This window comes from Pogoniulus pusillus, chromosome 1, assembly GCF_015220805.1.
Source record: "Pogoniulus pusillus isolate bPogPus1 chromosome 1, bPogPus1.pri, whole genome shotgun sequence".
Lineage (NCBI taxonomy): Eukaryota > Metazoa > Chordata > Aves > Piciformes > Lybiidae > Pogoniulus > Pogoniulus pusillus.
The window spans coordinates 26,833,053-26,860,345 of record NC_087264.1 but is presented as its reverse complement, the minus strand read 5'-3'; the positions used below and the strand labels follow the sequence as shown (position 1 = coordinate 26,860,345).

Genomic DNA, 27,293 nt, shown 5'->3' with positions numbered 1-27,293 from the left:
AGCGGAGGGCCCTTAAGAAGTCCGCCGCTGGAGGGCGGCAGAGAGCCTTTTAGAGGTCCGCCCCGCCGCCGCCCACATTCTTCCCCCTCTGTGATGATTGGCTGCGCCACGATGATTGGCAGGAGCCACGTGCGCCAGTCATTGCGGCGGGGTGGGACGAGCGCGGGGGCCGCGGCTGCAGTTGGCGGCGGCGATGGCGGCGGCCGCCGCGGGCTCCGGGCATCCAGGCCCGACCGTTTGCCGCTCGGTGCATTGGTTTCGCCGTGGCCTGCGACTCCACGACAACCCGGCGCTACAGGAAGCGCTGCGGGACGCCGCGTCCCTCCGTTGCATCTATATCCTAGATCCCTGGTTCGCCGCTTCCTCCGCCGTGGGCATCAACCGCTGGCGGTGAGTTGGGCTGAGGAGGCGCCGGGCCCTCTGGCCGCCGGTGGGTCATTTGGAGGCGGGAGGCGGCGGGTGTGGGTAGGAGCGGCGGGCCCGGCAGTGGGGAGGACTCTCGCAGCAGTCGGAGTGTTTTTAGGCGCCGCCAGGCCGCGGCGGCAGCGGAAGCGACACATGTTGCCGTGTTCGGCCCGGTCCACGTATTGCTTCTCCCGGTCTGCGCCGTGCAGAAGGCAGGTTGCCTTGTCCGGCTGGCCTCGCCACGGGTTTCATGGCGGTGTTGTCAGACTGTGAGGGAGGGTGGCTTCAGCTTTATGTAATGTCATTAGACTTTCTGCTTATAAGCCGGCGGACGTTTAGCGTTTCCCGGCCTTTAGAGAAGCGCAGAGTCCCCAGAGCTGCACGACTGCACCACGCCCTCCCTCTGCCCTTTGGCTGCTGAGGGTGCGTGGGCATGGGCACAGTCTGCCGTCCTCCCATCCCTCAAATGGTGGTGGAGGTACACCTTGGCCGCCCCTAGGAGGGTAGAGATGAAACTGTTTGGGCTTTTCCACTATCTACAAGTGAAAAAATGTATGCCATGAGTCATATCTGTACAGAGAGCGAGACCTTACGTACCAGTAGCTACTGACATTACATAACCTTGTCGTGTCAAGTCTCAGCTGCCTCAGCATTTGGAAGCCCAGTCCAGGCAGGGATTCCCCTCGGCGAGCCTCCCCGGCACACAGGCAGAGCGGCTTTTCCGCTGCCCTCACAGCACCCATCGTGGGCAGTAGGTAGGACGGAGGCCAGGCTGAAAACCCCTCCGGAGCGCCTCCAAACGTCACGTGGCGCTGTGCTCGGCAGCTCTAGTGTAAGGGGTTGCCGCCGCCGCTGCCTGCCTCAGCTTCATCTTGCTGCAAGGGGCTCCTGTGGCTCATTTCCCGAGCGTTTCTAGTATCCACAGCGGAGGATGGCTTAAAAATCGTGAATGTGAAGAGATGACCACGCTGCACAAACCGCGGAAAAGTGTGGATTCTGTTACAGCTCAGTATCTCCGGAGACTGAAGTGATCTTTCCACAGAGTAGGCTTTCTACAGGCAGCAGCAGCCCCAAAAGCTGTTGTTGCTAACAGCCCTCATTTGCAAGAACCAAAGCAGTGTCCCCAAAAGATTTCATTCCTGATCCATTTAATCCTTGTTTGTTTCCACCAGCATTGCGGAGAGAGGGAAGTAGGTAGAGGTTTTACTTGTTTTGTAGTCATGGAATATATGAGCAGTTGAAATGTCAAAAAATACTATTTTCCTGGAGGTGTGTGTCTACTGCTGGCTGGCTGGTAGGCAAAAGTGTATTAGTGAGTTGCTTCTATTTACCGAAGTTCCATTAGTTCCCATTAGGAATCTTGGCTGTGTTTTGCTTTTTTTTTTCTCAATGGAATTACTTTTATTCAGAATTCTGTGTTCCAAAAGCAAAAGTTTGTGTTTTACCTGGCTGGCAGAAATGTATCCATGCTGGAAATCCTGTGTCGGTTAATTGCACAGCCTACGTGAGCCCCATAGGACTAACCTTTGATTCTTTTTTATGACTCTTTACAAAGTTGATGCTCCTATTTAATGAATGAAAAGTGAGTTGGGAGTAGGGGAATGGTCTACTTAGATTACCCAGATCTGGTTCCGGGTCTTCTGTACTGTAATACTGAGGCTTTCTTTCCATGAACCTGGAGTCCCTTTCTCCCTCAGGAAGCACAGAGGGATCTTTTTCAAAGCTTGTGATTCACACTGTGGGCAGTGCAGCTGAGCAGAGAGGAAGTACCACCAACTTTGCAGGGCACCAGTAGCTTAGCCTTCATCATCTGTGTGTGGTCTTAAGGGAGCCGATGCAGATTCTCGTGTCTTGTAGGTCACGCTGCAGAGTGGGCACGTAGGAATGAGGGCGAGGCAGAGGTTGGCAGGTTCACTCACAAAGCGTTGTAAGGTTGCCGGCAGTGCCATGTGCTGCCACAGAGATGAAAGTTTTCAACCTGGTGTCTCTGCGGAGGTAGACAAGAGGAGGTGGGGTTACGATGTGAATGGGAAAAGCAACGATGCTGTTTTATAGCATAGTGGGCGATCAGTAAGACACACCATTACATACAAAAAAGCACTTAAATGTGGTTTACAGCTCTGGGGGTGGGAAAAAATAGGTAAATGTCATTGCATGCTCTTGTCTGTGTCTTGAAGGTGGAAGATAAATTGCAGTTCTATTTGCAGCTCTCCTAAGTACAGATAATTCTTGCCTTGGGAGAACTGGGTGCTCAGTCTCGTGCTGCTGGTGATCTAGGAGTTTCTTTGCTGTGACGTTGCCTATTTGTAGCCAGAACTGTAAAACTTGCAAGGTTCTTGTAGTAATTCATTCCTTTCTTTGAAGTAGTATATCAGCATCTTTCTACATGCAAAATCTTTCCTATCTCAGAACCTGTGAAAGAATATACTGTAGGGAATTAGAAGGTTATGCTTTTTTGCATATAGTAATCTGGAGAGAACGGCAGGTTGGGGGGGGTGTCCTACCAGATCTGAGAGAGAACAGGGGAAGGAGGTTGCAGGAAGAAGAAAATCCTGGAAACCTTGCATCTGGACAAGAACACATACTCCTGGTGCTGCACTCTCATAGCCATTGGTAGACAGATCAGACATGATTATGAATTCTTGTTTTGTTTCTTGTACCGATTTTTAGTTTGATTTGGTGATGCAGGTTTGCCAGAGTTCCATGTAAATTCTCCCTGATTGTCTTTTAGCTACATTGAACTGATTGACACTAACTGCTGTTGTTTCTTCTCTGCAGATTTTTGCTGCAGTCTCTAGAAGATCTGGACAACAGTTTAAGGAAACTCAACTCTCGCTTGTTTGTTGTGCGAGGGCAGCCAACAGATGTCTTCCCAAGGCTCTTTAAGGTAAGAGAAGAATTTTCTGTAGCATAGTGTAGAAAAACTGATATCCTGCTGCTGTCCTTGTACTTATTACTGGTTTGCTAGTCCGAGGTCCCCTCGACTTTTGTTTATTTCTCATCAATAACAAACTCTCCTCTTCAATTAGAGCTAACAACCTGCTACCTGTAAGGAACAGTTTGGGAGCCAGAACTCATACTTGCAAAGAAATTTAATAGTAGGGTGTAACCTAGTACCAAGGTGACTGCGGTTCTCTTTTTGGATGGTGGTGTTTGCCTTTGTTTGTCTAAGTCACATTTCACAGAGTTGCACTGTGATACACTCAGTCCTGTGTGTTGAGAACTTCCTCCTTACTGTCCATTTTCTTCCTGCAGCTGTTACTTGAAAAGACTGCTATGTCCCTACACCTTGACAGTCATCTGGAAAAGCATATTGGTCTTTGTGTGCATGGCAAATAGGGCTTTGTGTTAAAATTTCAAAAGCCAGACGCTTTTGTGTTAGCTGATTTTCCTTTTCTTCTTCTGCTCAAGGCTGCAGGTCAGCCAGCCCAGCAGCAGAATACAGCTTGGGTCCAAGCTTCCTGCTGATGGACTATTTAGGATGGTGGGACATGCAGTGACCTCAGTGGTCGGTGATGGATTAGTGGGATACATTTCCAAAGTGATTTTGTCAGTGCTGCAGACTATGAAAGAAGCAGAGCTGGCAAGAGCATCTCCTTGAATGTCAGGGTTCCTCAAGCAATATCATTCTTCTCAGTCCTGCTCTAAGCTTGTATTTTCTGTTGTCTTGGAAGATTTTTAACAGTGTGCTTGCTGGAGTGACAGAGCTAAAGGAAAGAAAACATGGGTCAGAGTAGCCTTTTGAGTTGGGTTTGTCATGTGGAGAGTACCTTATATATGGTCAACAGAACTTATGTTCCCAAAGCCTACTATAGACCAGCTGCTGAGAAGGAGAGGTAAACTTGACTCTACTCCCTCCTGCTGTAAATGATTCTGATGCATATTTTCAGATGGAGAGACAGTGCTAGGGTGGGGAAGTGGACTATGAGGGACACTGATATTATTTTGGCTTTTGCATCTTAACATGTGACACAAACTGTGTGCTGCTTTTAGCCTTTTCAGAGACTGGGTTATTTTTATCTTTCAATCTGCAAATAAGTTGCAGCTAGTTCACGCCCTTCTTATTTTAGTTCAGGGTGTTCACAGGATAATTAAAACTCTGTTGGAGAAAAATGCTCACATTGGTCAAACAACAAAAAGTACTTGGCAGAGTCTGAGGTTTGAAAAGCTGGTTGTGGAATCAGCCAGACCTGGTTTTTGCTCAGACAGATGAGTTGATAGATATCTTAAAATGTGATGTAGCAGAGCTGAGAAGAATGTGGGGAGGGATTTAGACTATCACATGGTAAATGTATGGCTTTCATGGGAACCCAGGCCTCTCCAGAGCTGCTGCACTGAGCAGTGCATTAGCAGCAGCACATGCCTTGCTCTCAGCTGTTGTGGAGAACAGAATTATGTCATATGTGATAATGACCTAATGTAATTCCTGCTCTTGCTGCCAGTAGCTGAGCGAAGACACTATTATACATGAGCACCATGAGGAGAAGTGTGCTTGGTCACTCTGCGTAAACCTTTAGCTGAGGTTTTTGTGTCTCCCTTTCTCTGAACAAGCATCTGTAATTTTACTTCTATCAAAGAAAAGCATGTCATTTGTTCACAGTTCCGTTGGGGTGGGTTTTTCCCCCCTACAGTTTTCCTTTGCTGTAGGCTAGATACTAAGAAACAAGTTAGTCATGACTACTGTCACACAACTTAACTGTTTTCTGGTTGGTTCTGCTCTGCTTCCCATGTGATACTGTGGCACATACAGTTGGCTTCTCAAAACTGTAGGAAATACCTGAATTAGAAATTTAGTGCTCTTACTAAAATCTCTGTTAGCCTTAAATAGTTTTTTTCATTCCATTCTTTTGTTTCAAGGTATGTTTCTTCAAGACCAAAGCCACCTTTTCCAAGCCTTCCAGCTGATACTGCCTTACAAAAGAAATAAATGAAGCTCTTAAATCACATAGGAGCAGGACAGGGCCTGGAACATGTCTGACTGACCTCTGCTCTGAATTGTGGATGCTGTCATGTTCTTAGTTTGGAAAAGGAATGGAGGGCTGCTCAGAAATGCACATTCAGTGGTACATAACTGTTCCAGTTCTTTGTCCTTTCCAGTATTAATTTCAGAATCAAATCTGAAAATTCAGAAAAGAAAGGAGTTTTCTGCTTCTAAATTCCCTTCCCAGTCTCTGGTATTATTTTTTAATGGCCTTTGGTGAAGTAATTGCATCAGTTCTTTGACCTTCATTTCTGATTCTGCGGTGGAAAAGAGTATCCTCTCTACATAGAGGTGACTCAGACTGTCTTACTTGGAGAATGTGGTTCGTATCTTAGTTGTGCGAGGGAGTTTTTAAGTGACTCTATAGATTTCTGGCAGTGTTTGACTAAAGTGTTTGCTAAACAAATCTGTGGGCTGCTGCTCTGCTTGATGGATGTCTCAGGAGGGTCGCTGTGGAAACCATTAAACCTCTTCTCATAAGATTGGCTTTCTGAAGAAAACTAGGCCATAGTCTGAGAGCAAATTCTGCTCTGAAAAGCCTGGTAGAGGCTGAATGCTATTTTATAAGGCCTATTCCATGTAATCTGTGAAGGATCTATTAAAGGTGTGAAGACACAGAATAGGTGCATGACTATAGTAGGGTAAAATAACTCCTCAGAAGCAGGACTTCAATTTAAATCTGCACTGCAGCATCACACTCTACTGTGCTGACCAGAAGGTTCACTCGGTTGCCATCCTTTGTGCTGCATTTCCTATTACCACGTTTTTTTGCTGCTTGGGTTGGACATTGGTTCTCTATTATGTGATGGCTTAAAAAAGACATTGGAAAAAGTGGAGAGTGTATTAGTTTTACTTAATGATAGTCTTGATGTAAAAATAGAGTTTTGAGCAGAATTCGTATTGAAAGAGTTCTCTGAAAAGCTGGAAGAGGATGGCAGGGTTACATTTGGACACCATGTGCAACAAAGCAAGGTGTTGTTAGCCTTGAGGACTGAGCTGTAACCTAAGGATATTAATAGAGAAGAACTCAAATCTCCTCTCATGTGTTTGAAACCTGACATTTGGCATTTGCATAAAGATGTGGTGTTTGCTAGAGTTGATATCACTGGTGATTGTTTGATTATCTCCACTCTAACCTGCTGTTCCTCACAGGAACTCTCTCTAAGTTTCCAGGGCTCAGCACTGCTAGGAGTTCTGAAACCTTGGTTTGTAATTGTGCTGGTTAGAAAGTCTTGTGTTTGACAGCCATGTGTGTTGTGTTTTTGCAGGAATGGGGAGTCACTCGTCTCACCTTTGAATACGACTCGGAGCCCTTTGGTAAGGAGAGAGATGCAGCTATCGTCAAACTGGCCAAAGAGGCTGGTGTGGAGGTGGTGATAGAGAATTCCCACACCCTCTATGACCTGGACAGGTAAGGAGAGACCAAGGGCAGAGGTGCTGCCTGGGCTAGGCTGGGATTGTCGTGTCTGGAAGGCCTTTGGTCTCCCCTGTGATGCTGATCGCTATGTGTTGGTTGCTGTGATCCCATTTGAGCCCAGAAGGGGTCAAGAGGATTACTCTGCGTGGTCACAGTTTTGATTAGAGTGCGTCAAAGTGCCAACAGTGACATGAACCTACAGAAAGAAAGGTGTTGCCTCAAGCTTATTAAACTCTGTCGTTGACAGCCATTTGAATTGCTCAGCTGTGTCCTATTGATTGCTCTTCTTGAGCACATCCTCACTGCATGGACTGCTTTCTTTGCCTCATTGCAATAAAGGTGGTTGAGCCGTTAAACAGGTTATCAAGGCAGGGCTTTTAACTGATGGATGTGCCAGAACAGCTGGAAGAAGTAGAACAGGTAGATTGGGGCTAACTTAACTGAATGCTTTGTCTTTGTTATGTGTTTGATTTATGTTGAGTTTTACATATTTAGGTATAATCTCCAAGTACGTGTATGATTCTTAAACAGTGGAGACAGTCTTTCAGCGAAGACTCTTAAGGTGTGCTTGCCTGACTTTCATCCGTGTTTCAGTGCTATTCTTACAAGTTGCTTGCTGCCCTTTCTTTTCTTTTAGTTTGGTTGGGTTGTGCCAGTAATGCTGAATGTAAATTTCCTCCTATAAATCTTTGGCATCTATAATTACCTATGAGAAGGAACTTTGCAGTTAGCATATGATGTGTGGAAACGTTTGCCTTTGGAGTGAAGGGGATTCTTCTTGAACTTGTCTGGTGAGCAGATGCTGCTTTCTCATTTTTGCATTAGAAGAGACCATGAATGCTTATTACATTCTCACCCCTTCAATGCTGGTGCCCCTCACATCCTTCCTTGTGTCATCTTTGTCTTCCTAAGTGGAGGATCCTGGTTTACATCAGTTTCCAGGTAGAATCAATTCCATATCTCTCTTAAGTTTTATCACCCTTCTTTATACTTCTAGGTGTCTCTAGAGATAGAGAGCAGTGGTGAAAATGTGTTCAAAATGCATGAGCAGCATGGATATTTGTAGTGCTGTAGTCTTTCCTGTCTTCTCCTAACAGTTACTAGCATTCCTTTTGCCTTTTTTGAACACTGCTGAATGCTAAACTGGTGTCTCAGGGCTTCCTTCCAGAATGGTCATAGCTATTCAAGAGGCTGCTACTATATAAGTAGAAGTTTCTCCATATGCATGGCTATGAAATCAACATGACCAACACTGCATTTCATTTGATATTTTTGTCAGCTGGCCTTGTGGTGTGTAGGGAAATTGTAAAGTTGCCTTTCATCTTTAGCTATCCAAGACAGCTTATTGCATCAGTGAACTTAATCATCCTGCTTTTTTTTTCCTCTTCTCAGATATTTTATGAATAATTTTTAGCAGCACAAGCCCTACCTCAGCTCTGTGTAGGATCTCTCCTCCCGCTGGAAAAACTGAGTCCTGTATCTCTAAAGATTTTTCTGTCTGCAGAGACCTTTTCTTTTATCCCAATTTATCATGGTTTCTTTAAAAGTTTTCAGTGAGGGGTCTAGTCAGATGGTTTCTGAAATCCAGGTAGAGTATATGAAATAAATCTCCCCTGTTCTGGCACCAAATGTCACTAATAGATTTTGAGGCACAACTTCTCTTTAGTGAGGCTAAATTAAGCCTGCAGCGTACTGCATATACTCCAGCATGCACTGATTCCATTACTATTTTCTATCCTTCTGCCTAATGCAAGTATCAGACTCTATTCTGTCATCCCTCTGATGCCCTTGAAAGGCTTTTTACATCTGGAGTACTATTTGCCCTTTTCCCCTCATAGTATGCAGATGGTTTTAAGGCAAGCATTACATGCAGCAGCTATTAGTTTGGGTGTTTCTTTGATGTCCTTTTAGAACTCCTGGGTGAATGCTCACTGGTCCTGTCAAGCTGTTGCTGTTCCAGCATAGCTTTGTTTTGTGACATTTCTTCCTGACCTTCCAGTCTGTGACATCCAAGGATAGATTTCTTTAAAAAGATTCAGAGGTGAGACCTGTCCAGATACCTCCACAGTGAACACAGGTATAAAACAAGGGTTTTTGCTGTGCTGTTAAGAGTCTGTGGATTTTTGGGCTAGTTTTTTTTTTAGTGACTTGATCACCTCTTGGCCCTATAAATATCCTGGAACGTCTGCAAAGGGATTTACTTTATTTTATACTTTTTACTACCCAATACATTTTTATGTTGTTTTTAAAGACTTCTCAACATTTGATTTGGGCTGGGAGGTGCAAGGAGGCTGTTTTCGTGGTTTGTAATTTAACCTGCCAAAGTCTGGGGTGGGAGGGGTTCTATCTCTATTTGGCCTCTGTTTTCCTGAAGGATTTTGCCTTCTATTATCTTTGCTCTTCCTTAACTGTTTTGACTCTTTTGACTCTTCTGAAATATTTTTTGATGGTTTATGTGCAGTGGTTGAAAATTTCCCCACCACCACCATAATCTTCACATCATCTCTGTGTTGCCTGTCAGGGTTTTGTGTCTCAGGTTGTTCTTTTTGTTTAGCATGCTTCCTTATTTTTGTGCCTTTCTTTCCTTAAAATAAAAGCCATTATGGGTATTGTTGGTCCCGGGAAGATGTTAAATTGATACGTGCTGAAGTCATAGGGTAGGCAAGTGATAACTAACATTTTCAGCCATAACTCAGCACTGCCTAAGACCGAATCATGAATTGCCTTTCCTTGTGGGATCTTGATTAATTATTCCATGGAGCAGTTATTTATGGCAGCTAGAAAATTGGTTTTTGGCAAGCAGCAGGCTGTGACAGCTACCCAGTCTGTGTGGAGGCAGCTGACGGCTCCAGTTACTCTGACATTTCCTGGTTCTTGGCATTTCTGAGATTTCTCGGCAGGTGGTAATACAGTTCTAATACAGTGTTTCTCCTGGAAGCCTCTCTCAGTGTATTTCCCTCCAGCCCTGTTAGCCAGTCTTTTGACTCCTGGTATGTGTTGTCCCTCTGCCCACTCTGTGGTTTCTCTTACATAATTAGTAACCTGGTGGTAGCATCCTACTTCTCATCTTTCTTTAATCATGTTTCTGACAAGATTGTCAGGCTTGGTTTTAAACAATTTAGACTGATCTTTCACTTCTACACAAATTATTCCAGCAGTCCTTCTCTCGTCCCCTGCAGTGTATTGCCAGTACCACTTTCACCAACTCCCTTTAAACATTCTCAAAGAGCCTGTTCAGTTAATGTGACCAGTTCTACCCAGAAGGAAGATTACAATATGCTCCTTGTTGGCACTGCCAACTTAGCTGTGTGATTATCAGAGCATCTTTTGCCTCCCCCCTCCCCAAACAAGGAGCGAGCTTTAGAAAATCAACCTCAGTGCTGAAAAACACTCCTGAGAAAATTGAGGAGCTCCCAGTTAAGATTAGCGATGTTCAGATTGTAGGAAAGGTAATCTCTTGGGTATCAGCTTAGCCTGCTCAAAGCCTTTACTTGACAATTATGCTGTCTGACAACTTCCAGCTGACAAATTGTTTTGTCTCTTCTCTGGATCTGCCTGTTTTCTCCTCCTTAGGATCCAAACTTTCTGTAGTCTTTTTGCTCATCATTGTGGTTTCCATAATCCAAGGCAAATCTGGGTTATGCAGGAGTGGTTTAAGTCAGGAAAGAACATGGTGAGCTTGTATGTTTGTAGCATGCATCAGGAGCAGCTTTACTTCAAACCTTCCAGCCTATGGCTGAAATGATAACTAAATGTGTTTCAGTAGGAGCACATACTAACTTAAAGGAACCAAGTACTGGGGAAGCGTGGCATACCTTGGTGGTTCTGCAGTTCACCATTACACTATGCCAGAAAAATGGTTTATTTTTATCCAAGAAGGTTAAGTCAGACTTCTGCCTGCCAGATCTTGTTATCCTTATCTGTTTTGCATGGTGCTGTCGTATCAAGTGTTGCATTTTTTTCCCCCCTGTGCTGATACTCAGCCTGTCATCAAGCTCCTTCTTCATCTTTCATCTGCCATCAAGTCATTTTATCTTTCATTTGCTCATGTGTGTGGTCCTGTGGCAGCTGAATTGTTTGTCCAGCGTCTGTTGTGTGCAGCATCTCTTGGTCATCTCTCCATCTCCTCTGAGTCTGTAGAAATGTCTCTCGTGTTACGTAGCCCAACACAAGCTCTCTTGAGGGAGGATTCGGATCGGAGCAATTGCGTAAGCTGGCAAGTAGCCAACTGGTCTGTGTGAATTGGTGGTGGGGTGCGTTGCTGAGCAGCCTGCTTGCAGAGTGCTGGCAGCCAGCTCTTCCTCGCACAAGGAAGCAGGGGGGAGCACATTCAGTCCCTTGCCAGAACCAGGCCATCGTTTGCACGCAAGCTGAGATGTCAAGTTTTTGAGGCAAGCAGCTTTCCCTCGCCCAGTAGCCATCCCGCTGGGGCACTGCTGTGGAGATGTGAGTCAGAAGCTGACACCTTGTGAGGGTGTGCATCTGAAGTCTGCAGGCACTCTGCTGTCACAGGTGACTGACTGTAGGATACTTTATAATCTCAGCAGCACCAGAACTGCCTTCAGGTTTTGGTTGCCTGTTTTCTTGATGTAAAGTGTGACTGCCTGTATTACTAACATGCAACAAGACCCTCAGAACTTCTGATATCAAGGTACTTCTGTCAGCTGGTGCTGGGCAATGCATTGCTGGTCTGGCAGCACAGCCATTTTCCTGTGTGCTCACCAACACCAGAAAGGTCAGATGTTGTATGGCAGTGATTCTTCCCCTCTTTGTTCTGCTTCATAAAGGGCATTAGGAGGAGGGAAAGGACTTCTTCTTTGGGGACATTCTATACACATCTCTGTGCAGAAGGCTGAACAGTACCCAGTGTGCAGGGTGTAATATCCAGTGTTGTACAATGCCCAATACTTGGTGCTCCTTTTTGTGGTGATATTGTGAAAAGCTCATCTCTTATTATTGCATAATGCAAGTGTCAGGTGCTGTGAAATGTGCAGCTTGTCTTAGTCCTGTCTCTTACTAGAAGGATTTGTGCCCCAGATCCCACAACTGTCTGTTTAGGAGCTGCACTAGGTAACTTCACTCGTAGTCATGTCCTTGAGGATGTCAAATGCAGCCCCTGGCATCTGCTTGCAAGTCACAGCGATTTGCTCCAGGTACTGTCTGTTCACAGAAGATCTGGGCTGTGGCTTACTGGTGTGGGGTCTCAGATTGAGCTGCAGCCTCAGCAGCGCTGTGGAAGAGGACCGAAAAAAGAAATCGATGTTCAGAAGTGTCTTCCCTGCCCCCGGGGAGGGCAGCTCGGGGTGAGCGCGGTGCAGCCTTGTCACGTTTTCCCTGCCAGGCTCAGAATGGCTCTGGAAACAGTGATCCTTTCTGGATTGCTGTTACCAGGAAATGCCTGGCTTCAGTTCCAGTAGCAGTGCTCCTTTTCTGAGCATCTCTGGTCAGGCTTGTATGGGGGTCCCAGTGCTCAGAACAGAAGGCAGAGAAGTCGCTGGTGGGCAGTATTCGTAAGAGGTGGTGATCTCTGCCTGCTCTGTGATGGTGCACAGGGATAGCTGTCCCAAAGTGCAGGCCTGAAAGCAGAGGAGATGCTCAGTGGGAGGGCAGGCTGTGTTGCCTGTAAGGATCCTGGTCCCCTCAGGGCACCAGCGTGGAGGGGTGGCAGAGAGTTCTGTGCCCACGCTTCTAGCCAGGCACCGAAAACGTGCGGTGCCCAGCACTCTGTGGCCGGCCCCACTGCCCTTTTCCCGCGGCGGGTCCACCCAGCGGCAACTGCTGGCGGCTGCACCCTTCACAACCTCGGCAGCCGCCCGGCGGCCGGTGCGGGGGCGGCCGGTGCGGGAGCGGCCGGTGCGGGGGCGGCCGGCGGTGCCGCCCCGTGGCCGGGCGGCGCGGAGCACACGTGAGGCCGGGCCGGGCCGGGGGCGCCGCGGCCGTGTCGCTCCGCCTCGCTACACGTGCGGCTCCGGGGGGAGGGAAGGCACATGGCGGCCGCGGGAGCGCTCGGCTGCAAGCCCGGCCCCTTGCATAAGCTGTTGACTGAGGGGTGGAGAAGGCCGCTGGGCTGCGGCTCCTGTGTGCGCCCTGGGCTCGGCTGCCTTCGCTTTATGTAATGCCGACGATCCGGTTGCTGCCTGCTATGCTGTTAACTCCTTATTCTCCATGCAGGCAACTTTCTCCCTGGGAGAGTTTACTGTGCCCAGGGCCTTTCTCTAAGCTCTCGGGACCTGGAAAAATAAGACTGAATGGCCCTGGCAGGCTGTGGATGCTCAGGAGAGTAGGGGAATGGGGAGCCGTGGCTGCCTTGTCTGTAGTGTGGTCTGATACAGGTGAATAGCATGAGGCAGGCCTCCTTGAGACCTTATGGCATGAGGGAGCATGGGGATTTCTCTGATCACGGGAGAGAGAGGAATGACGAAAAGGGGGATTTGTCTTATGCCTCCTCTACTGAACAGGCTGGGACTTTTTGTGTCAGAGGGAGAAAATAAGGTCAGGACCAGGTTAGGGTATCTCAGGATGTGAGGGGAGCAGGCTCAGGTCTGGGATTTGCTATCTTGTGGAGACAGAGGGGGAGCAAGATAGTGATTTTATACAGGGCTGAGGACCTTTGGGAAAGGAATGCAATGCTAAGCCTGATTCATCTGGAGCTGTTTCTCTTTTTCCCGTGGAGATGAATTAGTTTTGTTTTCTGGTGTGTTTTGAGAATTTTCATTTGTTTTTTTAGTAGCTCTTTGAGGGATGAAGTGGAAGCTAAATCGATAAGGATTTCTGTATCCAAAGTGAGAGGTTATACTGAGCAGAGACAGCAGGGTGCAGTTTGGCTGTCGTATTCTTTTTGCCTGTGGTGGTCTGGCTGTGCTGTTTCACCTTGCTTATTTTGTCCTCAGAATAATTGAGCTGAATGGCCACAAGCCACCCCTCACCTACAAGCGCTTCCAGGCCATCATTAGCCGTATGGAGCTCCCAAAGAAGCCAGTGAGCACTGTAATAAGCCAACAGATGGAGACATGTAAAGTGGACATCCAGGAGAACCATGATGATGTATATGGTGTCCCATCCCTGGAAGAGCTGGGTATGTGTCAAGAGTGAAGGCAGGAGTTAACTCCTGAAATGTATCTAGTGAAACTGTTTCTGATGGCTGGTGTGTGCCATGTGCCAGAGTGTTCTCATACGGTCTGGTTGCCCCTAGCCATAGAAGGAGCCTCATGTTTTCAGCAAGTACTAGACCTTGTGAAAGCAGACTGCTGTCTCTTGCACTACTGTTGATGCACTGCATCCCCTTCAGCACTCCTCTGGAACGCTCTGCATCTGTCCTAATGTGCTTTGCTGTACTGAGCATGTAACCACTGCATCAGTCTCTCATGTTCTTGCCAGCTGCTTTCCTTCTACTGCTGTCTTGGTTATGTTGTGTAACAGACCTGAAGAGGTAAACTGATTGTGTACCAAGCTTAGCTCATTTCATTTGGTTGTTGTAAACCAGCACCCATTTGAGAGCTTATCAAGGTAAAAAGTACTACAGAAGCTTCTTTCACTCATCTCTCTATGCCTTTTGGTCCTGTATTTTTCTTTGAGAAGGAGGTTAATTAGAGAGTCGAGGCATGGGGAATGCAAGGTCTGCATCAGGGAAATTAATCTAAGTGCAAGGAAAGGCAGGAGTAATGCAAAATAGTGCCTATGTGTGACCAGAGGCTCCATACCAACTTTACAAAGTATCACTTGTACCTTCAGGCAGAGTTTCGTCAGTCTTGTAAAAGTGAGGGGCTTCAGAACAGGAATATCCTAAGGGATCCTAGCTGGATCTGCTTTCTTTAATGTCTGGCCTAATATGAGACTGCCTCCAAACTTACATTGCTCTGTCTGCTGCCAGGGGAGGCTCCTCTGCCAGCCCAGAGCAGTGCAGGGGAATGATGTTTCTGCTTCCTGTTTTGCACCAGTGCTTCAGAACTAATCCAGTGTTCAGTAGAATAGGAGCCTCACCAGGAGCAGCCAAGCTTTCTTGCAGGCTGCTGGTGTCCATGGCAAAGTATTTTATAAGGTAGAGCTGTGCAACATATACTTCTTTGCCAGCTGCTCTAGTCTTTGGAGCAGAGCTCTGTGGTTAGTGCTGATAACACAGGCAGTGCTGGCAGGTGAGCAGTGGGGAAAGTCCCCAGAAAGCTGCCTGAAGCATTGTAGGAGAGGCTTTTGTATGCAATGTGGAGCGTACTCTCCTCATGTCCCACATGATTTATCTGCTGTAGAAGGGCCAGAGCAGCAAATAAGCCATGTTAGGCAACTGCAGTTAGTGTCTTGCTGTTATTAATGTTTACTTCCATCTCTACCCTTTGTCTAGGCATGGCTTTATATCTTACAGAGTTCTTTCCCTTAGGCTTTCCTACGGATGGTCTTGCCCCTGCAGTGTGGCAAGGTGGAGAGACAGAAGCCTTGGCACGGCTGGATAAACACTTGGAAAGAAAGGTAACCCCCAAAATAAAGTGGCAGTTCCTGCAGGCTGTGGCTCCAGGCAAAAAATGTTGAGCATTGACCATTGCTCTGTTTCCCTGCTTTTTCTAGCCATGGTCACAGCTTTCAATTTCTGGAAGGGTCATTTGGTGTTGCTGAAGTATTCCTGTGATCTTGGGCTGTGTTGGAGCCAGGAGCTCCTGGACATCCTCAGATGCAAAGAAACAGAGCTATATGTTAATTGTGCAGCTGTTTCTTTCCTTTGTTTCTGCCCCTCATTTTCCTTTAGAGGAGTACACACTTGGAAACTCTCCTGTAAGTTTCTCAGTCCTTGATGCATGCTGCACACACCATCTTGTTCTTTCTTTAGCTGAGGTATTGGTGTGAGTTCATGCTCACAAAAAGAATGCCTTCCCCTGCCATATCAGCAGGTTAGTGTTATCTCACTGGCTGGCATTCCTTGAGGCCCTTGCTGAAATACCCACTTTTTTCTTTGAGGCATTTCTTCTTCATTACAGTGCACAAGGCAAACAGCTTCAAAGCTGTGGAAGGTAACCCTACTGCAGAGGCATGACTCAACTTTAAACAGCTTGTATTTTTTTTTAATGCTGGATGGCTCAGTGCAGTTGCAGAGATCAAAGCATAAATTCTTGCACTGAAGAGGGAGTAAACTGTCAGTGTAATACTCCACAAAAAGGTGTCCATTTCCCCACATTCTTTGTTCAGTGTGTGAAATACCTGGGCATAAACAGTGACATCAGCATGTGCCTGTAGGAGCTCTCAGGGCTATCAGCTCCTGCACGCAAAGCAAAATTAATCCTTCTCTTGGCCTAAATGAATGAGTGGTTTAAATCCTTAGGCAAACAGTTTGCATTTCTTGAATTGGGGTGTGAGGGTAAGAACTGTCCACTGGAGGTCCCTCCTAGCGCTGTCTGGAAGCGAATAGAAGAAACTCTGCTGTCAGACCCAAGAGGCCTTAGCAGCTGCACAGAGCTATGCCCTTAGCAGTGCCCAGCAAGTTTGGAGGGGTTTTTGGCTCATCTTTCCTGAATGTGTCTAGGCATGGGTTGCAAACTATGAAAGACCAAGGATGAATGCCAATTCGTTGCTGGCCAGCCCTACAGGACTCAGTCCCTACCTGCGATTTGGCTGCTTGTCCTGCCGTTTGTTTTACTATCGCCTCTGGGAGCTGTATAAGAAGGTAAGACACAAGGGTCATCAGGGAGCAGGCTGGGGTTTGAGCATTGCTCTCTACAACTAAGAGAAAGGAGGCTATATCCAAGTGGGGGTTGGTCTCTTCTCCCAGGCAACCAGTGACAGAACAAGATACAGTCTCAAGCTGTGCCAGGGCAGGTTTAGGCTGGACGTTAGGAAGTTCTTCACAGAAGGAGTGATTGCCACTGGAATGGGCCAGTGCAGGTGGTGGAGTCACCATCCCTGGAGGTGTTTAAAAGGAGCCTGGATGTGGCACTTGGTGCCGTGGTTCAGTTAATTAAAAGGTGTTAGGTGATAGGTTGGATTCAGTGGTCTTGAAGGTCTTTTCCAACTTGGTTAATTCTATGATTCTGTGCTAGAGAGTACAGTGCTGGTTCCCAGGCAGCATGCCAGAATTGTTGCAAAAGTTGCTGACTGTTGGGATAAGCTTGTTGCTGCTCTACAGAAGAGGCTTTTGGGTGAGGAGAAGTGATTCTCCTGTGTGGTGGAGCAGAACCTTAAGTCTGCTGATCTGCCTGGACTCTTGTGTCATGAGCCCTGTACAGCTTTTGGCTCTTAGGTTGTTTGAGTTCTTGTTCAGTTTACTGACAGTTGGAACACTAACTTCCAGCTGGACTAATGGCCAGCAGCACTAGGGATGTAATTCTGCCCCTGTACTTGGCACTGGTGAGGCCTCACCTCAAGAACTAAATGCAGTTCTGGGCTTCTCAATTCAAGAAGGATATTGAGGTGCTGGAGCAGGTCCAGAGGAGAGCCACGAGACTGGGGAAGGGACTGGAGGGGAAGTCTAATGAGGAGAGGCTGAGGGAGCTGGGCATGTTCATCCTGGAAGAGAAGGAGACTCAGGGGGAACCTTATCACTCTCTACAACTACCTGAAGGGAAGTTGCAGTCAAATAGGAGTCAGGCTCTTCTCCTGGGCAACTAGTGACAGGACAAGAGGGTGTGGTCTGAAGCTGTGCCAGAAAAAGTTTAGGTTGGATAGTAGGAAGCACTTTTTCACAGACAGAGTGATTAGACACTGAATGGACTGCTTGGTGAGGTGGTGGAGTCACCATCCCTGGATGTCCTTAAGAAAGGATTGGATGTGGCACTTGGTGGTATGGTTTAGCTGATGTCGTGGTGTTAGTTTATAGGCTGGACCAAGGGATGACCTGGAACTGAGCTCCTTTCTGGCAGTTGTCAGTAACCAGCTTGGGAATGGTGTATAAATGCATAGTTGGGTGGCCTACAGCTCAGCTTAATGAAGCCAGCCCTCTCTTGCTTGTGAATACCCTCTGCCCTTCCCTACAGGTGAAGCGGAACAGCACACCCCCCCTCTCTCTGTATGGACAGCTTCTGTGGCGGGAGTTTTTCTACACAGCAGCCACAAACAACCCGAAGTTTGACCGTATGGAGGGGAACCCCATCTGCATCCAAATCCCCTGGGACAGGAACCCTGAAGCCTTGGCCAAGTGGGCAGAGGGCAAGACAGGCTTCCCATGGATAGATGCAATCATGACCCAGCTGAGACAGGAAGGGTGGATCCACCATCTGGCCAGGCATGCGGTGGCCTGCTTCCTGACCAGGGGCGACCTCTGGATCAGCTGGGAGTCAGGAGTCAGGGTGAGTCTGGCATTTCCAGAGGCCTGCAGGAGGCCATAAGAAAAAACAAAGTCTCCCTGGCACTCGCTGCAAGGATGGGCGCACAGGTATGGCTTTTGCTTCACGTGGTAAAAATGCATGGAAGAGAGGATTTGCTAGCAGGCTCTTGGCCTGCCACAGCCCGACTTCTTTCTGCCTTCTGCTGTAAGGCCCTGACAATACCAGGAGTTTCCAGTAACCATAACTAAAGGTTAGTGGAGCCCACTGGTAAATAAGGACTGGGGGTTTGGGGGCTTTATCGTATTTTTTGGTAGAAGTTTTCTCAGTCCATCTGTTTTCTTTCAAGTTCAATGTCACTTCATAACTGGTGCTTTTTCCTCATTGTGTAATCCATCTCCGTGCCGGTCAGGGAGCGCTCCATGACTGTGAAATCTGAGTCTAGAATCTCAAGGAAAGAGGTAAAAGCCCCTCCTCTTGGGCCACCTGAAGGGACAAACAGCTTGAAGCTATCCAGCGTACACACTGCCCTACGCAAAAAGTGGGGCAGGGGCATCTTGTGACAGAGCTGTGACAAAGCAGAGAATAGCTGAGAGTGCGTCACAGGGTCAGGTGCTGAAAGCACAGGGTCTGCACGGGTGTGAGCCAGCTGCTGCTGGAACCTGTCTGCTGCTCGGTGGCAGTGTGATCTGAGGCCTTCCTTCTTGCTGTGGTGCTTGTTCTTCTGTGCAGCATCTGCCTGTTTCCCATGGTTGGTGCTTTGCACTTGTTATGCCTCCCAGGTTAGGATCAATACCCAAGGCTTGCTGCAGCACTAGGTAGTGATTTAGTGTGTAGCTGCATGAGAGATAAGCCAGCACTTATCAGTATGAACAGCCTGTGCCTCCCTATGTGAAAGCACCAGGAAGTGAGATCTATTGACCAGCCAACTGGCTGCAGCTAGCAGATTGCTTCTTTGCTGCTGCTCTAGCCCCTAGGAGCTCCTCTTGCAGCTTGGTGCCTGTCATTTGAAATAGCACCTTGGGTCCTCCTGCCTCAAAGTTTCACCTAGGGAAGTTCTCACTGCCTTCTCCTCCAATTGCTGCAGGTGTTTGATGAGCTGTTGCTGGATGCAGACTTCAGTGTAAATGCAGGCAGCTGGATGTGGCTTTCGTGCAGTGCGTTCTTCCAGCAGTTCTTCCACTGTTACTGCCCCGTGGGCTTCGGACGTCGCACAGACCCCAGCGGTGACTATGTTAAGTAAGTGTTGTAAGACTGAAGCTTCTGTCCTGCTCCACCTGAATGCTGCATTGCTGCACTTTAAGCCAAGTGCCAGGTCCTGCATTTGGGTCACAACAATCCCATGCAACACTACAGCCTTAGGACAAAGTGGCTGAAAATCTGCCGGCTGGGAAAGGACCTGGGGGTGTTGGTTGACAGCTGTCTGAACAGGAGCCAGCAGCGTGCTCGGGTGGCCAAGAAGCCCAACAGCATCCTGACCTGTCTCAAAAACAGTTTGGCCAGCAGGAGTAGGGAAGTGATTGTGCCCCTGTGCTCAGCACTAGTGACGCTGCATCTCAAATACTGTGTTCAGTTTGAGGCCTCACTACAAAAAAGACACTGAGGTGCTGGAGTGTATCCAGAGAAGGGCAACAAAGCTGTTGAAGGGTCTAGAACAGGTATTACAAGAAACAGCTGAGGGAGCTGAGGGTCTTCAGTCTTGAGAAGAGGAGGCTGACTGCAGACATCATTGCTCACTTTAACTACTTGAAAGGAGATTGTAGTGAGATGGGAGTTGGTCTCTTCTCTCTAGTGTCAGGTAGTAAGACAAGAGGCAATGGCCTGAAACTGTGCTGGGGGAGGTTTAGGCTGGATGTTAGGAGACATTTCTTTTCTGCAAGAGTGGTCAGGCATTGGGACAGGCTGCCCAGGGAGGTGGTGGAGTCACTGTTCTGGAGGCATTCGAGAAATGTGTAGACAGGTCACTTTGGGACGTGGTTTAATGGCCATGGTGGTGTTAGGTTGATGGTTGGACTTGATGATCACAGAATCAACCAGGTTGGAAGAGACCTCCAAGATCTTCAGTCCAACCTATCTTAGAGGTCTTTTCTAACTGAAATGGTGGTTCTAAGTGGTGTTTGTGCTTCTCTTTTCTTGTGCTGCAGGAGGTATCTGCCCAAACTGAAGGGTTTCCCCTCACGCTATATCTATGAACCATGGAATGCCCCAGAGTCTGTGCAGAAGGCAGCCAAGTGCATCATTGGGGTGGACTACCCCAAGCCCATGGTGAACCATGCGGAGACCAGCCGGCTGAACATCGAACGCATGAAGCAGATCTACCAGCAGCTGTCACGCTATCGGGGCCTCTGTAAGTACCCGCGACTGCAGCAGATTGTGTCTTTAACAGCAGTCAAAGGGGCAGGAGAAGGGGACACCATTTAAAACAGATAGCACTTCTATATGCCCAGTCCTTGCACAGAGAAGTAGTCTCTGCTAAAGCTGCTTGATTGGTTTCTATTGAGCTCTTGCATAGCTAAGAGTCAAGTTTGATAAGAGTTGCTGGTGGCTTAACACCACCCATATGCCACCGTTCTCTTTGGAGGAAAGATCCAAGGCAGAATGTCCTAAATACACTGCTACATCAGTGTCTGTGTCCAGACACACTGGGTGAGTGCAACTGTGTACTTGTCCTTTGGGGTGGAGATCTGCTGGTTAGTGATCACTAAGGTGTTTCCATGTGAAAAGATTCTTCCTCCTGGTGTTTTTTGTTTCTTAACTATGATCATCTTGCCTTTCTGTAGGCTTACTGGCATCAGTCCCTTCATGTGTGGAAGATCTCAGTGGCCCAGTTACAGACTCAGCTTCAGGGCAGGGCTGCAGCACCAGTACAGGTGAGCTGGAGCAATTTGTGTGCTTCTGACACAGTTTCTTTCCAAATTAGAGGCTGCTTCTTTTTCTTTTCCTTTTCTAATAAGAGGAGGATGTGTAGCTAGAAAAACAGAGATCCCATTCTCCTTCCTTTAGGCTTTCTTCAGAAGTCCCCAGTGAGCCTTCATTCCTGAAAGGGCTGAAGAATAGGAGCTCATTAAAGTGAGTTTTTATTGCCTGTATGGGATCATAGGCAGCCACTTCAGGGAGAAGTGCAGATCACTGTAGGGCTCATCAGTTGTCATTAAGCTATCCTCTGCCAGAGAATACTTTTGTGGTTTTTCTGGGAGACTTAATTACTTCACTTCTGACAAAGTTTTTTCTGAAGTTTTCAAGGAGGCTGTGGCAACATCTCTCTGTGCTTGTGCACTGCATGTTCTTCCATCTCTCAGCTAGCTCTCTAGCAGGTTAAGCTAAAGGTGTACTTATGAGATCTAAAGGCAGTAACTCCTCTTCCCCTGCAGCAATGAGGCTGTCACAAGCAGACCAGGCGTCTCCAAAGCGCAAGCACGAGGGAGCAGAGGAGCTGTGCACAGAAGAGCTATACAAGCGCCCCAAAGTGACAGGTCTCCCTGCTGCAGAGGTGCCTGGCAAGAGTCTATGATTGTGAGTAGTCCCTGCTGTCCTCTGACTTGAGCGACCGTGTTCTGGCGGCTAGCAAAGCTTGCTCTGACTCTCAACCTGTATTTTAATGAACAAAATGGATTTGCTTGTGGCGGTGGATCCGAGCTTAATTTCATAGCTCTAACCTGGCAATGGTCTGCCTTCTGGTCGCTTTGCTTTCGCTTGACAAGCTGTTAACAGGTTGTCCAGCAGAGAGCAGTGTACCTGTTGATAGAGCAATCGCAGAGCATAGCTGTTCCTGAGTTTGCTTCGGTGAGGCTGCTGCTCCTTCCACAGAGGCCAAATTGGCCGATGTGGTGAGGATACAGGCTGGAGGAGGGGAGCAAGCAGGTTCAGTCGTCTGCCTGATTTGCTCCAAATCTCGGGAGGAAAGGAGCTAGTTGCATGTTCTGCCAACTTTTCAGTATGAGGGGGAGGTCAAGGCAAATTCTCTCTTTTGCTTTCTCCTGCAGCCAGTGACGAGCACCTTGCAAGTGAAGAGTGAGAGTGCTGAGGAGGTGACCAAAGGAGGAGGGACTGCTGTCGCAGAGGAACTGGAACTGTGATCCGCAACAGAAAATCTGGGGTCTCATGTTAATGTGTAATTCCGGTAGCTGCCACAAGCGGGCACCGCATCGCTTGTGCTGGGAAATGTTTGGCTTTCTGGTCTCCGACGAGACAAAGATGTTTCTTCTCAGCCATGCCCCTATCTGCCCACATTTAAGGGGGCAAGAGCCTTCTCCCAACTTATTCACTCCCAGGTGTACCCTTCTTCTCTGACAGTGGCGCAATGCACGCTGACTTGGTGCATTGATGTAGGGAGCAGCATCTGTGCATCTCAAATAGCATAGGTTCTTTCTCACTACTAGTGCCAGGCAGCGAGGTGTGCTGATTGCTTCAGATTGTTGTAGGGGTTGAGAAGGAAGCTGCTACAATATCAAACATAGAGTACCCGTCCTACAAGAGGACAGGAAAATCTCAGTGTTTCTTTCTTTAGGCTTTCTGAGTAAGGAGGTACTTATGAGGGATGGAAACAAAATAAAGGAGAATTGTAGCACAAGAACAAAGAGATACAAACTGTCTGTACACTTTAAAGGCACTTAAAACTTACCCTGCAGAGGAATCGCTGCTGCAAGGTGAGCCATAGTGCAGTTGCCTGCAACAGGCAGCTTTGGGACAGTTTGACTTTGTGAGGGAGGGACTCTGAGAAGAGGAATTCTTCAGAGAGTAAGACCATGCCTTGATATGAGTTAAGCAGTCTCCCAGAAGCTTGCCAGTCCAAATAGCAAGAGAACTACATCTGGACCCTGCACTCTATAGCATTCCCTTCCTCAAGTGAGAGCTCTGACAGATGGAGTGACCAGTGTCTGGTGTGTAGCCTGTGGAGTGCCTCATACTGACAGGGTTGTACTACTTATCAGCTCCTTGAAGTGAGGCTTCCTCGGGCTCATTCTGTTGTCCATTCAGTTTGGATGTTTGCTCTTTTCCTGTACTGGCATCTGTGTTTGGAGTTTCCACACAGCCTACCCCCATACTGCACACCCTGCCCACTGCTCCTTCCTGCCATTTGCATTCACACTGGTGCTTTGTAGTCCAACAGGGCGATCGTGTAGCTTTCCCTGGCTCTTAACCATACCCTTCTTGGCCTGTTCCTGTTATGTGTCATTTCAATACGGTGCTGGCGCAGAGCCCCTGCTTGCCTTCCCGCCTAAGAGGGCAAGGGAGGGTAGGAAAGCCTCTTTTTTGCCTGTTTTGAAGAGGGCTTAGATTCAGAGTAGCTAATCCTGTGCGATGGGTTGCTGTTGGCACTGTTTTCATTTGCTGTCCAAAACCTTTCATTCCTGCCTGGCACAGATAGTGTGTGGCTATGTGTGAGCTTATGCAACTAACAGCTTGGGGAGCACAAAGAGTTGTCTCCCACTCTGACTGGAATAATCAGACTCAGTTTTGGAGCCCATGTTTGAGAGCAGTGAAGCTGGCAATAGAAACTGACTCAAATGTATTTGGGGAAGACTGAAGTGGTTGAACTGAGTCTGTAAATTAATTTATTGAGTAGCCAAATAACCTTCCCTTCCTGCTTGTCTCCCTAGGGCATTGCCCCTAGATTCTTGTTCCCAAGGGAATCCACTGGGCAGACTGACCAAGGAAACAAGAGTCACTTTTTTCTTGCCCTTACTTCTGAGCTGGTATTTGTAGAGTCTGCCTGGTGGATAACCCAGTCCTCAATAGGTTTTGTCTCCTTCAGTCCCACCGTTTCGAGGGTAGAAAGTATAAATGAGACACACCCCTCCCACATCTTCTGCTGCAGAGAGAAGAAAGGGGAAAGAGATGCACTTTGTACGCCTAGGTTACAGGAGTTGTGACCTTGTCATTTGGGAAGTTTCATGCTAGACAATGGTCTGTACATATTTGTTTTCTTTTTTTTTATAAATGTCTTTAACCCTCTCTTGCTGTCATCCAAATTATTTTGTTTGGTAAGTGGCATTATTTGGGCTGGATCCATTTTTGGGGAAGAAGCCAAAGGGAAGGAAAGCAAAATCTCTCCTAAGTGATCTCTCAGAAGGCTTTGTGTGTGAAGAAGAAATATCAGCAGCCATGATGTGGATGGTGGCACCTGGAAGAGCTGTAGTTTGGGTGGTAGAACAAAGAGAAACACAAGGCCAGTCAAACAAAAGGGCTAAAGTTCCTTCAGGAAACCTCTTCAGGAGTCTGGGATTCATCCCTTCATGTCTTTTCCCAGTTGAAGCAAATGGAGGTGTATCAAGCTGTGTGACAATGAGTGAGGGATGATTGCTGTTCATGTGATGGTTAGGATTGGGCATGTTGGATTAAACTGTGAGATGGCAGATTGAAGAAAGCTGTGCCTCCCTCAAGTTTTTGTGGTAAGCTCTTCCTTAGCTGTGGGTACTTAACAGTTTAAGTTCAAAAAGGCCTAGCCAGTTCATGGGGAAAGAAAAAGCCATCAATATCCAGAAGTGAAGATGCCATCTTTGTTTCATGGAGGTTGCAGTAGAAGCAGCATCATGAAACGGGTGTCTCTTTTGGGGTAATTACTTAGAATTCTGGGTCTAGGGGCTGGGTGGCAATACCTGACCTGATAGAGGCATCCTCCAAGGAGGTACAGGGTGAGCTTTGCCTGGGAAGAGAGAGCAGTTGGGCTTTGAGGCTTTGAGAGCAGGGGCTTTCAGGATGGTTCCCAGGGTGGGCACTGAGGCAGGGAAGTTCTACAGAGCCACGAATGGTGTTCAGTCTCCTGTTAGTGAATGAGCCTTTTCTCTTGCAGCTCTCCAGCTAAGCCATGAACTGATACTAATCACACCGTCACTTAACAGCCTAGTAACTAGCTAGGATATGGAGTAAGGCTCTGCTTCTGTTATGCCATCCTCAGTGCTCCTGTGTAGACCCAGTTACTGGAACCTATTTTTTCTACATTTGGAGAGTTCCATGAGGTACTTTATTTGTGTAGTAAGCAGTAGGACTTTAGGAATCACAAGGAGCCATAGCATTCCTTGTCTGGGTTTGGCAGTGAGGCTGATCTAGAACAGAAGTTGCTGGAGTCTTCACTGAAGTATATTCAGACACCACCAGTCCACCCACCAGCTAAGTGTTATTGCAACTAATCCAAGAAATCCAAGGCACTTATAACATATTTTGTGTATAGAAGCATTTGGAATTGGAAGCCTAATCCTCAGCAAGTTTGGGATGTAAAAGGCAGCTTTTGAAGAAGCAATTTGGGCTGCTGGGGATACAAAAGGGCATGTCTGGTCTACAAGGGCACATATGGTGCATTGGTTAACTGAGGTTCATGCTATTGGTGGGTTGCTTTCTTGTCTCTGGCAAGGACCTTGTGAGCTTGAGGCAGTAACACTTCAGTGCTTGAAGTGGCTTGTACGTGACAAAAACCTTTTAAGAATATCAGCCAGTGCCTTAGAAGATGGAGAGCCAGGATGACAGCAAACTCAGCCCAGCCTTCTCTACCCAGGAGTGTAATAATGTAAATTAAAGCTGGAGAGGTCGTGTCTGAGGCTCCTCTGTGCTGGGCAGAACATCTGCTCTCCCTGTCAAAGAAATGACAGTGATATGGCTGAGGATAGAAACTGGCTAACCTTGGATTTCTTGCTGATTGCCTGCTCCATGTGCTGGTGGATGGGGAGATTCCTTCCACCGTACCTCTTCTGTTAGAAAACACATCTGGATGTGAAGAGAAGGCTATTGAGGCAGAGAAGAAAAGAGCAGGATGAATGATGAAAAGAAAGCAGAGCCCTAGTCTGGTATCACAGATGCATTTAAGGGGAGATCAAGTGGCTCAGCTGGGGGAGAGGAGCAGGGAAACCTCTCTTGACACATAACCTTTGCTCAGGTTTAACTTAAGGCTGAGAACAGTTGCTCTGAAGCTAACCTGATGGCAAATTGGGCAATTTGAAAGTAAAAAGACAGCAGCTGCCTTGTGAGCAGACACTGTCTAGGACAGAAGTATGGTCTCTTGCCGGAGATGTAGGTGCCCTCTCCGGAGTCCATGGGCTCTACCGTGCATGTAAGGAGATAGATGTGACACACAGCAGTACAGCCAGGAAGGCCAAAGGCTGGCCTGAGTCAGGCTTGACCACACTCAGTGCAAGGCATCCCAGCAGAAAGCAAGAGAGATGTGCTGCTGATGGTGGTGCTGCTGCTGATAGTGGTGGTGCTGCTGATGGTGGGGCTTCAGGAGAGGGCAGCCTCTCCTGCCCTAGGTCAAGGGTCAAACAAGAGCCATGCTTCAGAGGAGTCATATTTGGGTGGCTGGGGCTTATGCTTTGAGATGGAGCTGTGCCAAAGCTCCCCTAGTCCCCAAATGGATGCTGGTGAATCTGTCATGTCCTGCATGTAAGACAGTTCAATCCGTGTCTCTGTAGCATGGAGAGGACACCTCAGCCCCTTCAGAAGACTGCCCTGAGGCTACCTGTGTGAAGTGACCTGTGTGTGTGCATGTGCTTGTTTCCACACTGGCCCAGGCATAACATCTCTTTTGAGTCTGTCTGGCAGGAAACCAAGACTCCCAAGAGAGAGCAGGGCTGTGTGCCTCGAAGGGCTCTGCTTGCTCTTCTCTGGAGGAGCAGCTGACGTCCTGGGTCTTGGCCAAGCACTAATACCATTGCCTCAATGACAGCCAGCTCTGTGGTTTAAGAAACGCTGATGAGACCTGCTGTATCTTAGCTTGAGCGGCCGAAGCACTGCCACCCACCCCATTCAGGACTACCACAGGCAGTAACAGGGAGCACAGAGGGCAGGCAGAGAATACAAAACGTTCTCCGGTTCCAGTATGGAAGTGGCCTTGAGACCTAAACTTACTGAGGTCCATTTTGGTGTGCAGCACAACCTGCATGATTGTCTGAAATGTCTTGCAAAGCAGGGAGGGGAGAGAGGCAGGGCACAGAAACCCCTTCCTGGGGCTGGTGGGGAAGGGTGGCAGCGAGTAATGCTCACCCAAGATGCGGTGCTCCCTGTGGCACAGCTGGATGCAAGAATGGGTCTGCCTGCTGCCGGGAGACACCTGCGCCCTCAGGATGCAATTTCCACCCCCTCGTTCCTGCAGAACGTGTGTGTAAGCTGGTTTGCAGATTCCACTTGCGGTGCTTGCAGCCCTGGCAAGCTTCCCGGGGGACAAGGCTTGTTCTGGGGCTGCCAGACCTGTTGACAGCCAGGTGCTGCCAACCTGTCATGGGTGGGAAGGAGCAGCATGTTTTTCGCTGCTGCTCCTGCT

General features: G+C 47.8%; 1 protein-coding gene across 2 annotated transcripts; it reads left to right on the top strand.

Annotated features, from left to right (window-relative positions):
* CRY2 (cryptochrome circadian regulator 2) lies at positions 1–23,998 on the top strand. Of its 2 annotated transcripts, none has more exons than XM_064145623.1 (12): positions 1–390; positions 3,184–3,292; positions 6,655–6,797; positions 13,694–13,878; positions 15,175–15,263; positions 16,309–16,449; positions 17,756–18,067; positions 19,131–19,282; positions 20,188–20,390; positions 20,824–20,913; positions 21,415–21,556; positions 22,027–23,998. In XM_064145623.1, the coding sequence occupies exons 1-11, from the start codon at positions 194–196 to the stop codon at positions 21,552–21,554; spliced, it is 1,761 nt and encodes a 586-aa protein (XP_064001693.1). In that variant the 5' UTR covers positions 1–193; the 3' UTR covers positions 21,555–21,556; positions 22,027–23,998. The 2 variants fall into 2 exon arrangements, with proteins under 2 accessions (XP_064001693.1, XP_064001698.1); XM_064145628.1 differs by lacking the exon at positions 22,027–23,998 and adding an exon at positions 21,047–21,112 and having other exon boundaries at positions 21,415–21,504.
* Positions 23,999–27,293: the final 3,295 nt, after the last annotated feature.